This window comes from Ixodes scapularis, unplaced genomic scaffold, assembly GCF_016920785.2.
Source record: "Ixodes scapularis isolate PalLabHiFi unplaced genomic scaffold, ASM1692078v2 PGA_scaffold5__190_contigs__length_132052651, whole genome shotgun sequence".
Taxonomy (NCBI): Eukaryota; Metazoa; Arthropoda; class Arachnida; order Ixodida; family Ixodidae; genus Ixodes; species Ixodes scapularis.
In genome coordinates this window covers 93,628,921-93,646,735 of record NW_024609880.1, presented here as the reverse complement: position 1 = coordinate 93,646,735, position 17,815 = coordinate 93,628,921, and the positions used below count along the sequence as shown (strand labels likewise).

The following is a 17,815-nucleotide window of genomic DNA, read 5'->3' as shown; positions in this document are numbered from 1 at the left end:
ATTATTGCTTTCTCACAAATGGTGGCATATACGAGATTCACATTAATTTGATATTCATGTTTTGCGCTTATTACAGCGAAGCTGTTTATAGCTAGAGCTCCGTACATTTTTCGTGTGCAGCGACAAAAAATTCTACGCTCGCACCACTTGGGTAATTTAACAATAGGTCTATTCAGTAGATTAGTTATCAACAGGCCCCATTTTCAAGATCAGTAGACTCTCGAGTAGATAATAAAGTTTTCTTAAGGATTTGCCGCTGTGCGACCAGCGTCGGCCATGTCTACAATTGCACCGCCCTCTCTTTGTTGTCGTTCCAAGTGCTCGCATGCCCAGTTTCCTTTCCTTCCACTCTACCGGGGTAACGGTCCCGTCGTGGATCTAGTTTCCTCTGGCTCCTCGGGACTGGTTTGTGTTGTACACTAAACAGCTTCGCTGGTCATTCACCTTCACGGAGTGGAATGGCTCATGATATTTTTTTTTAAAGAAAATTCTAAAATACTCTTTTTGAAATTACACTAAAAAACCTAACACTTCTACAGATTTTCAAATCCAAAACCCACTGCAATGAAAACAGGACACTAAACACCTTATATATATATATACGGTTCAATGTTTCCAACTTAAACCGGAGAGACATACCATAAAATATGGCAGAAGCACCCACTTCGTAAAACCACCCACAATTAACATTTCCCAAACTTGGGAATTTTCCAAAGCACCGGCATCAGCCAAAAATATTCAACCCGTTGCAGCGGCCACGAGACCGCCAGTGGCCATGACATGAAAAGAAATGTGCTTCTTCCGATTCCATTCACCCTGCCCACAATGCTCTTTATTGGCTGCCATCTTTGTTTTTTCCAATTTGACCAGAGAAGCACACATGCCTAGATTAAGTCAGTTTTTGGTGAAAGGGGGGTGGGCACTTCCCCAGTATTTTACAACAAATATGTTGAATTAATTTTTTTTTTTTTTTTAAATTTTAGATAAGGCCAGCATATGAGAGCCACGTGGCACAGCTGACGGGAGCACCCAAAAAGCGAGAGAGAAGGCTCATCATCGCTTCACCTTGCGATGTGTTTCTTTATAGATTTATTAGCTCATCCTTGGGATCACCCATTGTTATGTAGCAAAGGGTTCAAAATCAACATGCTATATTTTGGGGTGAGTGTTTGGGCTTGTCTTACGAGACAAATCTGTGTTCTTTTTTAAGATTGGGTTTGCGTGTGTCAAGCTCACTTTCCTTCAAAGATGGAGTTTGAATTAGTTTCACTATCCGACATGTCGCCGAACATCTTAGAAATGTCCCGCAACTTTTCCCCATATGATGGCATTTTCAAACTTGCAGTCAAAGCCAGAAATTTAGATTCCATCATCGTAACCTGGGTTTGGCAAACACGTGGAGTATGGTGCGTTTCTAAACGTGGCAGTGACTTCCTTTTGGAACTTGCATCGCATTGAATGAACAGCTCTAGCTACTGTGACACCTCCCCTCATCAGTTTGCAAGTTACAAGTGTGAGTGATTAGATGGCATTTTCAAAGCTGATAAAAACAAAAAAGAATGGAAGAGCGTTAAATCAACAAAGTCTGGAAAATTATATGTTTTTTTTTATATCAGAAAAGGTGAGTGCAATTTTGATGACCATGAGAAATTCTAGCTTCTTTGTTACGTTGTATTAAGGTAGATAAAACCTGCCAATACCTGCCTCATTTGTACTCACTCATGACCCTTTAATCATAACTTCTGTATGCTGCACACATTACTTGCCAAAAAAAAAAAAAAAACCTGCAATTTTTTGTGCATTTATCACTGCATTACACTTTAGGCCCAATCACTTAGGTGGTTCCTGGGAAGTAACCTTTTTATATGTCTGTTGCTTACTCGAAATAACACAGCCATCATAAAACAAAAACACGGTGTATTAATTGGCAACAACAGAATAAATCCCATGGTGCTTACAAGAAAAAAAAGAAAACAAAGAGCGTATGGCCTTGGAATGTCACAGAAAAAACTTAAAATTTCTTTTCTACATAAAATTTAAAGAGGATGATAAATAAGCTAGTAATTAAGTTGTTTCAACAATAGGAGAGTCATATCATCATAAATGCATAACACAACTTCTATTATTTTTGCCATTCTGATGTTAGCCTGAGACTGAGGCAGGAAAAGAGGAAGTTTCAAAGTAGAAGAAAAAGGAACAGTCGAGGATACGTCTCTATATAAGAACAGTCGAGGATACGTCTCTAATAGAGACGTATCCTCGACTGTTCCTTTTTCTTCTACTTTGAAACTTCCTCTTTTCCTGCCTGTCTCAGGCTAACATCAGAATGGTTAATTTCCACCAGCTCGCCTGTGCACTCACTACAATATCATTGATTATTTTTGCGTTTGGCATAATGATCAAAAGGACACAAAAGTGTAGGCAAGGGGTATCAAATACGTGGCCCGCAGGTTACATGCGGCTCCTGACTCGCTGGGACGTGGCCTGCTGGCAACCGGCTACAAGTCCAAGTTCCCATGTCTCGAGAGCTAGGAATGGCATGTGCCATAGTGATCTGATCTCGCTGACTCATTTTTGCTCAAAAGGTAGCTCAGCATTTAACGTGTTCACATAGTTTCTACTGTCTTCTTTCGCTTTTCAGCTTTTTGCAATGTACAACAATTGCGCTACTAGGCTGTAAGCGAGAGCTCTTTGTTGAAGAATGGATCTCGACTGCATAAACTCTCGACCAGCAAGAGCAACTCCCAAAGATAAAACTACAAGTTCAAAATTGTCGCCTTAAAAAAAATACCATCATTAGAAGACAAGTGTGGGTTCACAGTGTATTAATAAAAATCTCCAGGAAAGCAATAACTGCCAAATTAACTGACTGTCTTTTAGAGACATGTTGAGCTTAATTCATTCCTCGGTGAAGTGAGGAACAGGAACAACATATTACTAGCTCTCTTATATTAAAAATGGCAGATTCAGAGTCGAAAGTAGTCATGTAAACAAATCAAATCTAAAGATGTGACTGGCAAAACTGTGAGTTTACGAAAAGCATAGAACACGAGGTCTCTTCCCTTTAAAATCTTCCGAACCCCCCCCTCCCACCCCGTCTTACATTGGTCCTCGGCCTTTCCGGTATGGGCTATCTGGCCCCCGCACTCAAACGAGTTTGAGACCACTGGTGTAGGCCATCGTTACTACCATATTTGTGAAACGATTGATGATCGTACATCAGCACTAAACTGCACTCATCAGACTCATTTATGGCCTACAACCTTTTTTTTTTTTAAATTTGATAATCACAGGTCAGTAAATCGCACACAGGAGTAGGATGAAAGGGACGCACCAAGAAAAGGTGTTAATTCGTATACTGTTCTGAAAGACCACTAGACCGTAGGACGTCACACCCAGCTGTAGCTCAGCCTGCGTAGAGTCCTGAAAGAGGAAGTCACCACGGAACCTGTTAGGAAACTCCTCGTTGCATGGTGGCAGCGTGATCAAAGGCTGCCATCAGGCTATGAGCATCATCAAAAGCTGTAATCATGCATACGAGCATGACCAAAAGATCACAGAGGCATGCTGTGTGGAAACCAAGTACTACTATAAAAATAAGGAGTGAAGAGTAGAACTGAGAGCCCGTCAATAGAGCTGCTTTTCTGGTCAAAAGTGAGTCAGGGCAAACAAAATTTTCACCAAACTAGCATGTTTAGGTATTTTATGAAGACGTCACGTCATAAACCCATTATTGACTCTTACAATAATCCATCGCTACTAATGATGCAAGTTTATCACCACCAACATCTATTGCTTTGCCACTTAACCCTTTGACGGTCAAGTTGTTGTTTTTTCTCAAAAGATGTTTCCCAATGGTTGGGTTTTGTTTACAAATGAATACTGTAGTATAAAAAGAGGGTCAATGCACAGGCTTTTCCTAATTGGAGGTACTTTACAGATCATCTCTGTCGGATGATGGGGTCCATATCACATGAGCAAATGACGTTTTAGCGAACAGCAAGAGCGAATCAACGTTTGAGCGAATGACGGGGGCACGTGTAAGCCACCCCCCGCGCTGCGCTTACGCCACTTCGCGGTGACAGTCAGCAACGGCTCATTACAAAAATGTGAACCCACTTGGTCCACACGCAAACGCCGCTTCGCGGCGTCCGACTATTCGCTAAAGTGTCATTCGGTGAAACGTGGGCGTTCGCTAAAACGTCATTCGATCAGGTGAGTGCCTCTCCGGATGATGAGCTCCCATCCTTCGAATTTAATTCTGAAAAGCATTGAAAGTCTGATTCGGAAGAGCCGGTGCTCCTATTGGCACCGCTGCCGGAGCATCCAGTATGCAAAGTGAGCACCACGTGTGCGGAGCGTCTAATTTGAGGACAATAAATAGCCCAGCAAAGCGAAACATTGTGCAAATGGAACGTTTATAGTTTGCTGAAGAAGTAAAAAATAGCAACACCTCACGTGTTGCGCGCAGTTTCGCATTTAGGCAGGCACTTTCAAATGTGCATTTGCCGCCGTACACGTATGGCAACAACAGTCAAAGGGTTAGCATCTTCATTCAATAGGGGATCCAAGTGCATCACATTCAAATAGCTAGTCAAAAACCTTCACTGTGGCAGCTAGGAAATTCCCACCCTTCGCAGCAAAGATTTTCCCACATTCTGCGAAGGACATTCCGAGAAATTTTGTGCAAGCATTTGTGGAACCAGAGCTTCCCCAAAAAAGTGTGCATGCATATACTGCCGCTTGCAGAGAGCTATAGCAGGCTACTACAATACCAGTAGTGCATCTATGGTCACACTTTGCAATATAAGGTAATGCAGGAATAGGCTTTGAAGAACTTTTACTTCAGTCATTAGAGATTTTCAGTTTAATTAGTCTATACTCCATTTCACCGGGGTGGGTCACGCAGAATGCAATGAGTATTCGGGCGAATCAACGGCTGTGAGCAAGCCACGTGACTTTGCACTCTAAGCATATTTGCACATTTGCAAACCACTTGTAATGTTCATTGTGGTCGACCGTAAGATAAACCCGAGCACAGACTTGTCCTAAAACGCCACATATTCACTTTTACTCCCCTCATTCAAAGGTGAAAAGATCCAATTCGTGTGACAGAAAAGTATTAAAGTGCTCTTGGAGTTAGCAACCACCCTTCAGAAGATTGATCCAAGATGCACCGGAGATGAAAAGTAGCGAGTGGTTCAGCGACAAGCAGCCATTTGACAAATGATTGAAGAGAGGGTAAAAAAGAAAAGCAACTGTGTGGCAGAGGTACTTGATATTCCAGATAGGTGTCTGCAAAACATTTTTATGTGACTTCTAAAAGCCTGGCACAAGTGATGCCCACTGTCACCACCGGAGAAAGTCAAAGAATTATGATAAATCCTCATGTCCGCACTGATGCGAACAGTATCACATTATGTGCACGATTATTGTAGACCGAGGCAAAGCAAGTATGTGCAGAGAAAGGGTAGTGTACCAATGCTCAAGTTTTGGTCAGGGCTCATTTTGCTTCTAATGTACATTTTCTTTTAGAAAACATTCTAGGAAAAGAGGGTGAGGAGGCAAAGTACACATGATCCATTACCCCACTTTCTATTTTACAGAAATGGCACACTGCAATCTCAGGATGCCGTCAAGCACCTCACCACCCTCTTAGAGCACCCAAAGTTGAAAACAAAGGACATCAACGTGCACAGAATGAATATCAAACTTTATCCGAACAACATTCAAAGGGACAAGAAAAGGCACAGACCTCATAGGAGGGCATTGGGCAAATGAAACCCACCACAAGCCAAATGTAAGAAAGAAAGAGACACCAAACAAACCATGCAGCTAGACGACCATGCAAAATACCGCTTACCCTTACCCTCGCCTTGTGCAAGTCAACACCATACATGTCCAACCTTTTAGCATGTTCCAGAAAGTTAAACTCCGCGTCCGCCGAATTCTGGCCCCTGCAAAAGAGGATGTATTGACTCAAACACCCGATGAAATTTAGAGAATCATGATCGTATCTCACATATTAGAAGCACTCGTAACAGTGGCCCACCGTTTATGTGTGGACTGACTAAGCTCCGGCAATGAAACTAGAATTTGAATAACTTGAGTATTGTGCGAGGTGAAAGTTCACTCAGCAGGAGTCGAGGATCATAACTGCAAGGTAAAAATTCGACGATGTTGCAGAGACCTCCAAAAAACATAGACAGTCGCAGCAACAGTTAGAAGAATTTGTTTGTGTTTACAACCAACAATACGAGAGGCTGACGCTTGAAATACGGCATATATTGTCGAGCCTAAGAAAGCATGAGGCTGCTATGGTCACTGGCAGAACGAGAAGAGCATAGTGGCTCTTTTGGATGTCCAATCTCAGGTATGTGCTTGTTGCACTCCGTCTGTGCTCGGCTGTGCGCGCATGCAACAGGTTCACGAGATGTCGAGGTATTATCACTATAAAGGTCACTGAACCTCCAGGCATGCAGTGTTTTGTCCGTCCTTGGTACCTTCAAAGGGCAACTAACAGTAACTCCACGGGGCACAACTGTGCACCCAAACTAGGGACAACATCAGCCGAACTAAAATTATGTTTTGCAGGTTGTTGCAAGCTATCTTTTTTTTGTTTAGTCGCAGCTGGGCATCAAAGTATTCGAATATTTGACTTCTCATTAGGTTGCACTGTTGCATATTAATGTGACAGCGTTAGGAAGCTCGTGTCGCAGAAAAGTCGGCGTCAATGGCGTTGTCACGGGAAAATCCTGATAGGTCGATAGGATCGTGACACCAGAGCCACATGACCTCGAGCGGGAATTTTCGAACAACCAGCAACGCTCACATGAGACGTGACGTCACGCGTGAATTGAAGTTGATTATAACATGATGTGAAATGTAAATTAAAGGTCGCCGCATGTCTCAAATGATTTCACCCTATAAAGTAATTCGTTTGCCTTAAAGAAATATTTGAAGAATTTTAGGTGGGGTTCGAACCCACGACCCTTCGGTTGCAAGCCCGACGCGCTACTGACTAGGCCACATCCGCTGCACTTCCTGCTCACTGGCTAAAAGAGCGCGAGAAGTGAATGAGAAGGCGATGCGAACGGGGCCCGACAACGCTATTGCATTCCACTCTTAAAGGCGAAGCTTAAGCGTCCTCCAAGTTTTAAAAACTAATTTCACAACTTATAGATCCCAATGGCGCACGTTGCACAACAAACTGCACCGGGCATATGTAGTTGTTGCAGAACAATACAAGAATTTATAGGACACAGAAAAAAAAGAAGAAACTTTTACTTGTGCAATTTGTGGAGTTCAGCAATCTTCTCTTCGAGTTCTTCCGTCTGATGAGGCACTAGTCTCATGTCGGCTAGGTAGCCGTGCTTGTGGTCGTCAGGATTGTAGTCTCCCAGTTCGGCTGAAATACATAACACCGCAACATAAGAAGCTCGGCTGCATTTTTTTTTTTAATTGAGAAATATTTTGGGAATGATTTTAGCAGAGCTTTTTAATTTACTTCTAGTTTGAGCGTACTGCATCGTGTTGGTGAGGTGTCGCTGTCTTGCTGGCCTACTTCCGCGCCCCTTCACCCGCGTCCCCTTTAGGATCATCACCGTCGAGCCTTGAGGCCGCGCTGTTATCCAGGCTTCGCGAAGTGCCGAGCACATAGTCAAAGAATGTTTCACGTTAAATGCAACTGCATCGCTCAGCAGGTTCGTCTTCAATACTGACTGAGGGCTCCCCCTTGATACCGGAGCATATTGCTTATTATATCTTGTGATGAGAATAGAAAGGGTGAAAGAGAAACAGAGATTTCTTTTTAGAAATAAGGCTCTTCTCAGAGTAGATTCCCATTATTATGGGTGAAAAATGAATTGTAGTGCAACACTTCATTTGAGACAAAGCCTCACTCCCCTCTCCCTTCTTCACTTGATCGTTTATTTAGCCTGCAAATTTAATTTCTGTAAAATGCCAGCAAAAACCAGCATATTCACTAACACTCATCAATAAAAAGGCGTACCCCAAGTTTTATTAACCAACCAAACTTAAGACTTTAATATCATAAAATGCAAAAACAACCACACACAAAAATTATGAAAGCCTGAGCTTGTGCTTTAAATGTGACACTGATCTTTAGCGGCGTTGGTACCAGAGTTGAGTCAAAGTTCGATGCTCTTTCGATTGACAGCTGCAGTAGACTCTCATTAATTCAAACTCCAGGAAGCCACAAATTTTGTTCGAATTATCGGAGATAACATTATGATTTGCCAAATGAATGGCTGCACATACAAAGCAGATATTTGAGGATTTCCTGTACATAGGTCTCCACATCATAAGCAGGTATGCCACAAAAAAAAGATTTGTGAAATGTATAATATAAGTTTATTTATACCTAAAAGATGTTGTGTATTGTGGACTGTTTAGACAGTGAAATGATACTTAAAACAAAATTAAGTTTGTTCATCAAGCCAAGAAGTCGTCCAATGTGGACTATTAAGCAGGAAACCTATCAGCAATGAAAACGAGCACCGTGCGGCAGTTTTCGTAGAAACTTGCGCGGGCGCTGTGACGAGGGCCTATGTCATGCCGCCACGCCACAGCGTGCGAGCAAGTTGCTATGGTGACATCTGCGTGGTGCCCGTTATCATAGCCCATGTGTCACCCTGCTTGAGCCTCGTTGAGTGCGCTTCTCAATGAGCATCGGTGCACTGCGGAGAAGCAACACCCGCGAAAGCAAGCTCCATTGGTGTTGATTCACTGCAGTGCACCGGAGCTCGAAAAGAAGCGCACTCAAGGGGGCCGCGAGAACAAAAAGCATGAATTACACGAAAACGCCGTTCGAATTAAGCGGCTTATGAATACATTAAAAACATAGCAAGACAAACAACATTTGGAAATTTTTTTGAATTAACCATTAGTACAAAATATCCGAGCTTGAATTATCGCAAGCCTACTGTACCTTGACTACCGGATTTCTTCAAATATAGACCCGCGTTTTTTTCGTGTTTTTCTTTCTCTTTCTCGGCACGTCTTTTTAAATTCAGAAGTCAACCTAAAATCAAAGCCAAAGAAGAAGGTAGACCTGAAATAGTCATGAGCATAATTTCCGAGACTATCGCGCTAACTCAGGCTGTCCCCCGTGTCGGCCACTGGCCCTAGCACTCCGGTGCAAGGCGGTGAAGCTCGACGCGTATGCTCTGGTGCAGAGCCACGTATACAGAAAGTTTGGTCAATGGGAGGCACGGGCAGAGCCCGGGCGAGCACCAGATGCAGAAAGAGGGCTTGGCATATTCTCTTTCCAAACCAGAAGCCGAAAAGAATTCCCTAGCGATGTTTCGATCATGCAGAAAGATGTAAGAAACGACTGTGCCGCTCGAACAGGGTGTGAGCGCTCAGATTGCAGATTCCCCGCCCTCGGCGCCTGGTGTACGAATTATGTCGATTGTTCCGCTAGTCGTGCCCTTCCACCATGATTTTGGATGACCATGGTTGAAACATCACGTGCACCTCATTTTCAGTCCCCGAGAATTACTCTGACGCACTTATCAAGTTTGTTTCTCGCAACCACCGCCAGGGTATTATTTTCGGCTTTCGGATGGCCAATTTGTGAAGATGCCCTCGAACACGCCCAGCCTGCTTTCGGCCAATGGCAACCCCTCATTTCTCTCCTATACTTCCGAATGAATGGCCAAACTCTCTACATATACGGCTCTGCTCTGGCGCAGAGCCGTATATAGACAGAGCTTGGCCATTCATAGGGAAGTATAGGAGACAAATGAGGGGGTGCCATTGGCCAAATCAAAATTTTTTACTTTTTTGAGACACCACTGGCCGAAAGTGAGTGGGCGTGTTCCAGGGCGTCTTCAGAAATTCGAAATTGGACAACCAGCAACCGGATATCAATACCCTGACGGTAGTCGCGAGAAGCTCTCGGTGATTGAAAACAAAACTCTCAATGATTGAAAATATGGTGCATGTGATGTTTCAATCACGGTCATCCATAATCATGGTGGAAGAGTGCGACTAGCGGCACAATTGACATAACCTGTACGCCAGGTGCCAAGGGCCGGGAATTTGCCGTCCGAGTGGTCAAACTCTGTCCGAGCAAAACAGAGTTGAGCGGCACGTTCGTTTCTTACATCTTTGTGAATAATCATGATCGAAACATCGCGTGCACCCTGTTTTCAACCATGAAGGGTTACGACATTTAACTCTTATGCGCTTATTAAAACCATATACCTATGACTAAAACTCTTTCTCGCTACCACCGCTAGGGGATTCTCTTCGGCTTCTGGTTGGCCAAGAGAGCACGTCAAGCCGTAGTTCTGCGTCAGGTGCACACCCTGACTCTGCCCACACCTCCCATTGACCAAACTCTCTCTATACACGGCTCTGCTCTGGAGAGAGGTTGTGAAGGTTGAAGCGAGCGACACAAGTTCCACGGTTCTCTGCAGCCACGGCAAGGAGGCACGCTTGTGCATTCCCAGTCGCTTCCAACATTCACGCTGTTGCAATAAAATTGTTTTCAAGATGTTCAAACTAGCAAACATTAGCCCATATCTTAAAAAAAGCTGCCTGGGTGGCACACGTGGTACCTCATCCCTCCCACTGATGCAATATCTCGGTGACTCTGGTAGTAAAAAAGCTGGCAATGGCCACGTGAGGTATGTCAAGCTTTAAAAGCTCCTGATCCACAGATAGCAATGCAATGCGAAATCCCTTCTTTGTGCCCCAAATCGTGGTCAAATCTGCAGAACCAGATGTTAAAAAATATACTTATATGCATCCCCTCAAAAATAAAACTTTTGTGTTGCTAAACACCGCAAATGCCTTACACATTCATGAATTTGCAACAGTGCTGCGGCGTTTAATTTATTTACGCTTTAAATTCTTGTTATAATTAAATGCCCTCTTTTGTCTTGGCTGTTGGATGGTAGCTGGTAGAGTGTAAATCAGTATATAAACAAACAAACAAGTTAACGAGGCTACAAGGTCACTCGCTTTAGAAAAAGAGTCCCTAGTTCAGCAAGAAACCAGGCCCTGCAGCGTGCACCCACAGTGGAGCCTCTCTAAACATAGATCACACACCATGGACCTGACCATCCAGTCATGGGCTGATTGGATGGCCAGCTCTGACGAGGCTGTTCTGGTGGTCTCTACAGGTGCCCCGGAACAGGGGGTGCCGAATAAATAATGTTTTCTTCTTCACTTCTATGTCTTCATTTTAGTTTGACCTTCGTTCACCTCCACAATGTGCGGGTTAGGGAAGCCCGTTCTTCTTCAATTTAATATTCATTTATCTGCCTCATATTCAGGACTTTACCTTTCCTTTAAATCCAGAGACATCTCCAATCGGCCAAAAATTCATGCTACTGTAGGCCCTCAGGAGGAGTTTGCACCCTTTTCAGCGGGCAGAGGAGCGAGAATCACGACTCACACTGGACGGCATAGCTGGCCAGGAGTGCTGCAGTGGCTGGAGGAATGACAAGCCTGCCTTCGAGGATGTCTTTTTTCAACTGGAGAAAAAAGTAGTACCTGCAAACACAGTGCAATTGTTTCTGCCTTACGCACAGGACACAGACGTTCGGTTCGTACCAAAAAAAAGAAATTGCCTGGTACGGACTTCTGCCGACAAAGCGGTAGGTACGAAGTCAAGGTGAGCGGGACATGTCGATAACCTGACACTTGCAACGTGAACATAGAAAGGTGCAGCCGATTGTTGTCTGTAACCTGTTGAATGGATGCACTTTCTTACCTTGTCCACTCCTCTTGCAGCTTGCTTGGATCGGAAACGTAGAACTTGACGCGAAAGTACAACAAGTATGGAGGGCCAACTGCGCGGAAGAAAGAGAGAGCAGAAATCAGTCCTTAAGAAACAGAAACTTAGCCAACTGCATTCAATGAGGCTAAGTTTTCCAGTTGCGACAGATCAACACCTGTGGGAGGACGCCCAACAACAGATTCTATAGGGAAGCCATTTTAAAAATATGTAGTGAACAGTTTTCAGGTCAACTGCAGCAGTCCCATCAGCGTGAATGCTGTAAATGACACTGAATCCCTTTCACCCAAATCGGGAAGTATCTACAATGCAAACTACAGTAAAACCTCGTTATAACAAAGTTGAAAGAGTGGTCGTAATTATTTCGTCATAACCATTAGTTTGTTATAGCTAATGTCCATTTCTTCCCACTATTATCAAGCAAGAGGAATTATGATTGCTTTGTTATATCCCAGTTTGTTATAACAAGGTTTTACTGCATAAGGTCTAAACTCAAGGAACAGGAATTCCATATGAAAGGCAGAGGCTGCATAATAAAGGGACATTATTGCACCTCAAACAGCATCAGGTGCAACTCCCAGCTTGCGTGAAGCACTACTTTCATTTATAAAAGGACCAGGCACTTTCATAATCTCTTTTGGCTTGGCTAATAAACACCAGCAGTAAAGAGTCCCTTTTTCCACTCAGGAGATAGAATGGCTGCAAAGCTAGCTGTTACACATGATTATCTCTACCACAATACAAGAGCAGGGTAAATACAATATAAACTCATTATGACAAATATTGACAGTAATGAAGATTTTGGTGTGTTGTTAAAGGGGTATGCAGAGTGCAGATACTTTTACGACAGACTTTGAGATGGATTATGGCGGCTGAGGTCTGCTCTAACCAGTGAGACTGACAATATGTGAATGGATAGTAGAACAGTGCTTGTTTATGGAATCTTAAAAGCTTTTAAAAGGTAGCGATTTTTTATTGAGCTGTACTGATCATCGTCATTGCTCCATCCTTTGGGTCCTACAAGGCTCGGGAGGCACCGAGCGTGACGACACCAGTTTGCAAAATGAATGCCACTGCTACCAAACCAAAGCAACGTAATGTATGAAATAATAACTGCTGTTGAGTCTGCTATAATGGAATGGTGAACTACTTAAAAACTTCCTAATATAGTTCATTTTATTCAAATGTTTGTTATAACAAAATCTGTAATAAACGAAGTTGGCTCAATGGCATAGATAAGAAGACCAACCATTCACAAAACAGTAGGTCAAAACCAAATGTCTGCTGTAACTAAATCTGTTGTTAACAAAGTTATACTGCGATATACCGTCATCACAGTTTTTTTTCCTTTCCAAAAAAGGTGCGCAGGAACATGCATTCATCAGATGTGCCTCTGCACAACATTATGAAAAGCATGAGCACTAAGCCCAGAAAGCAGAGGTCGGCATTTTAGGTCGCCCTCACTCACCCTCACCCTCACAGCCACACTCACCTAAGCCCCTCACTCACCCTCACCCTCACAGCTACACTAACCTTCAGCCCCTCACTCACCCTCACCCTCACAGTCACACTCACCTTCAGCCCTTCACTCACGCTCACTGAACCTCACGGCCCTCATGCACTCACCGCCCTCATGGCCCTCACGCCCCTCACGGCCCTCACCGCCCTCACCGCCTGCACGCCCCTCACTCACTCATGGCCCTCACGCCACTCACCGCCCTCACGGCCCTCACCGCCCTCACGGCGCTCACGCGCTCATAGCCCTCACGCCACTCACGGCCCTCACCGCCCTCACGGCCCTCACCGCCCTCACGGCCCTCACGCCACTCACCGCCTTCACGCCACTCACCGCCCTCACGCCACTCACCGCCCTCACGCCACTCACCGCCCTCACGCGCCTCAACGCCCTTGCGGCCCTCACACCCCTCACGCCCCTCACGCACTGATGGCCCTCACGCCGCTCAGGCCAGCTTCAAATGGGGCAATTTCTCCCAGAAACTTTACGTCGCAACACCAGGAACACGGGCCGTCCGCGATCACACGCAGCAACCAATTGCTGCAATTTGCCATTGTCATCATAAAATTTTATTTTTCTTGCACTATTTAGACACAATTACGCGTTATGAACATGTTTTTATGCATTTAAATCTCGTTAACAATACTAATGCACCTTTCTGAAACAGTTTATTTCCAAAAAAACGATGGATTTCAAACCAGAAGCAAGTCTTTCGGTGTCATCATCGCCGGCACGAGGTATCACGTGAAAATTTTGCGTCCCTGATTGGATGCAGCCGCTTCAAACGCATTCGAATTGCCCCGAGTTGCTTGCTTATTTCGAGCCGGACCCGATCTCAGCAATTCGTGTCGATCTAGGGAAAGCTAGAGAACAACCCGCCATTAACACCACAATTGCTGTGAAAGATGCTCGATCTGAAGGGGGCCTCACGCACTCACCGCCCTCACGCACTCATGGCCCTCACACCACCTCATGTACTCACCGCCCTCACGCCTCTCATGCCACTCACTGCCCTCACGCACTCATGGCCCTCACACCCCTCACGCACTCACCGCCCTCACACCACTCACGCACTCATGGCCCTCACGCCACTCACCGCCCTCACGCACTCATACCCCTCACCGCCCTCAACGCCCTCATGGCCCTCACGGCCTTCACGGCCCCCCCCCACCCTCACGGCCCTCACCGCCCTCACAGCCCTCACGGCCCTCACGGCCCTCACTCACCCTCACACTCATGAATTTTCCTGGTTCAGAAACTCACTCACCCTCACCTCACCTGTGAAGATGAGGGTGAGTGAGGGTGAGTGAGGGCCCTCATGAGTGAGGTTTGCCGAGGTATGCCAGAAAGGCAGCTTAATTTAGGTTAATGCATATCCGTTCACTTCAAACCACGCACTCAAACCGAAAAGTATAACAGTTCGGTTACGGTTACCGTTTCCTGTTGATATCGGTTTCATTTTGTTTTTTTATGGTTTTGGTTACCAATTACATGTTCCTAAAAATATCTTTTTTCTGTTTCTCCATATAATTTGTTTTATTGAAACGCTAGACAGCCATTTTATAATTACTGGTTTAAAGTAGTCCCAGATATATAAAAACCGGACATTCACAATAACAAGAAGTCAAAAAAGTCTTAGTAATTTCAAAAGGTCAAAAGTTGCACATGTTTCTATGTCCCACATTTGTTCACTACATTTATTGGCATTAGTATTTCGATACCCAAGCATACATCTTACCCCTGCTACTTGGGGATCATCACTCTCTAATAAAAATAAAAATAAACATTGCTACTTTGTTGTTTGGCAGCATTTGTAAACAACCCTCAAAAAGTTCCCACTGGGTGCTGGAAGAACCATTCGCACCTTCTCTGAGGGTCAGGACCATAGGTGGTTTTGAAGGAAACAAGTTGGATGGATAGCTCAGATTTCTAATTTGTTAGCTTATACCCTGAAGGCAACAGATACTGAACACATGTAGCGAATGTATGAGTCTGGCAGATTTAGAAAGAGAGACTTTTATTAGCTAGACCAGTGATTCCAACTAAGGATTCTTAATCCTGAATTTAGATTGAACGGAAATATATTACCAGATGCACCACTCGCTGACAGTAACTCCGTCAAATGACCACAACATTTCAAGATTTCTCCTCAAGGCCATTCTTGAGAAGAACTAATATTTTTATTTTTCGGTTAATATCGGTTACCGGGAAATAATTCACGGTTACGGTTACAGTTTTCATCAATTCCAAATAACAGTTTCGTTCCGTTAAAATTACTGAAAAAATTTTGTTCCTAATAGGTTTTCGGTTTCAGTTACAGTTTCAGTCCCTGCTTCAAACTAATTTCTAGAACTATGTGCATGCACTTGCTTCAACCTTTCCTGGCACACCCTTGACGAAGAAATAAACAAGTATGTGCGCTGCTTTTCATTGCTTTCGATGAGACGAAAAAGGAATAAGGTGGTTATGCTTCACGATGCTGAAAAGCACACTTTCAGATTAGGCATGAAAACGTTCGATTCTAGCTAAAGGGGGTTATGCATTTTACACGGTGCTTACCCTTGATCTGCTTCTTAATGCACTTGACAGGATCGAGCCACCTCTGAAACCACGATTAAAGAGTATAAGTGCAAAGAAAGGCACAATTCCAAGAGCAAAAATATATGACATGTCTATGTTGCAGAACACAGGTAATATCCTTGAACTGTTTTAGAAAAACCAAAAAGCAAGTGCCACTGACCATGCCATCAACAGCAGAGGCCTTCTCCGAAAACTGCAGCCCAAAGTAATCCTTCTCCACCAATTCGGACTGCCGGAAGACAAGGTCGAAGAGAACTTGGCCCTTGGAGCGCTTCTGTTATAGAGTGAAGAGCACAATACAAAAGCAGTTTAATGACGCATCCCAGTTCAGTGACTAGCGCGACTGTGAAATTTCGTAAGGACGCCTTCCCCGAGATATCGCCCATTCCGTTTTTCTGGCTAAATATTCGTAAAATAAAAATTCCGAAACATCGCCCACCCCCCGATCCCGCCGGACGTCACGTGACGTCCGACGGAAATCGCATCAACCGCGCGATCTGCGGCACCGGTACATATGACAAGCGAGTTTCTAGTGGGGTTTCCGCGTTTTTGTCCGCGATCTGCAAGCGCGATGTCGATTCCCGTAACACGCGAGTTGCTCCCGCGTGTATATTGCGTCGTGAAATGCCGATTCTGCTGTGTCCGCCGTCTGCGGTACTTGTTCCCGTAACATGCGAGTTTCTAGCGGATTACCGCGTTTTTGTCCGCAATCTGCGCGCGAAATATCGGTTCCAGTGACAGGAAAGTTTGTGGCTGGTTCGCGCATGTTTGTTACGCCATGAAACTTGAATCTGCTGCATCCGCGATCTGCGGTGTCCGTTCCCGTGAGATGCGAGTTCTCGGCGGGTTTCCGCGGGTCCTTCGTACCATGAAACACTAATGTGCTGCGTCCGCAACCTGCGGTATCCTATCGCGTGACACAGGGGTTCGTAGCGAATCTCCCGCATGTTTGTCGCATCGTGAAACGCGAATTTGCCGTGTCCGCGATCTGACGTATCGGTTCCCGCGTCACGTGGTTTGTAGCGGGTATCCTGGTGTTTATCATTAATGTTGATAAAGTTTTGCTGTGGCATTCCCAAAGATAGCCCACCCAATGTTTTTTTACCATTTATCTCTTCATTTTGGGGGGGAGGGGGGGGGGGGCCTTCTTACGGAATTATACTACAGTAGTGTTACGCTGGTAATGAAGCATATTATGTCATGTCACAAAAGAACAGGGCACGGAGGGGCAGGGGAGGGGGCACTTGCTCCTCAAATACGCTTTGCTCCGAGACAAGCTGTGATCCTAGGTTCACTCACTTGCTCCTACAAGGAGTGAATAAGTGATAAAGTTACTTAATGAACACACAATTCACCTGGAAAGCAATACCTGCTATGTCACACGAAGACGGCTAATAGAAAAGTAATGAAGGACCATATCCCAGATTAGTTCGATTTTATTAATCTCCCCCTCTATTTCCTTTCCCTCACGGCACACATCACATCGTGGATCCACCACCTTTATAGCACCCAGTAATGGGTGCAACCAAGCAATCAGATTGTGTACAACTGATAAGAGGTGTTAAGAAAGACCGCATAACTTGATACACATAACTTGATAAAAAAAAATAAAAGCTATGTGTAGACATTTGAAAAAGAAATACGAGTTAACAAACTACTGTGTTGAAAAGGAAGGCCCCAAAGCAAGAGAACCTTCAGAACTAGATACAGTACAGTGATATGATCGACCCGGGCCATTTTGGAGCACCAATCGTACTTACTTACTTCTCATTCATTTTACCACAAACATTATGTTAAAATTGCCATGTTCGGCTACACAACTAAAACACCATGCATCCTTTGCTTTTCTACACCTCTGCAGCCACTCGTCAGCGTCCACTGCAAACAAGAAAGTTGATTCCCTTAAACGCTCAACTACCTGTTTAGTTCTGCAAGCACCAGACACGACA

General features: G+C 44.5%; 1 protein-coding gene across 7 annotated transcripts in view; it reads right to left on the bottom strand.

Annotated features, from left to right (window-relative positions):
• Nucleotides 1-17,815, bottom strand: part of LOC8033606 (tyrosine-protein phosphatase non-receptor type 4) — a 245,357-nt gene that overhangs the window by 123,332 nt on the left and 104,210 nt on the right. For 4 of the 7 annotated variants that reach the window (XM_042293879.1, XM_042293877.1, XM_040207612.3 and 1 more), the window contains exons 4-10: nt 16,027-16,140; nt 15,846-15,888; nt 11,747-11,825; nt 11,429-11,526; nt 7,288-7,408; nt 5,864-5,957; nt 3,335-3,423 (exon numbers count right to left, since the gene is read on the bottom strand). In XM_042293879.1, the coding sequence (XP_042149813.1) occupies nt 3,335-3,423; nt 5,864-5,957; nt 7,288-7,408; nt 11,429-11,526; nt 11,747-11,825; nt 15,846-15,888; nt 16,027-16,140 (638 nt within the window). The remainder of the gene's footprint in view (nt 1-3,334; nt 3,424-5,863; nt 5,958-7,287; nt 7,409-11,428; nt 11,527-11,746; nt 11,826-15,845; nt 15,889-16,026; nt 16,141-17,815) is intronic. The other 3 variants (XM_042293878.1, XM_042293880.1, XM_040499949.2) reach the window with 1 other exon arrangement.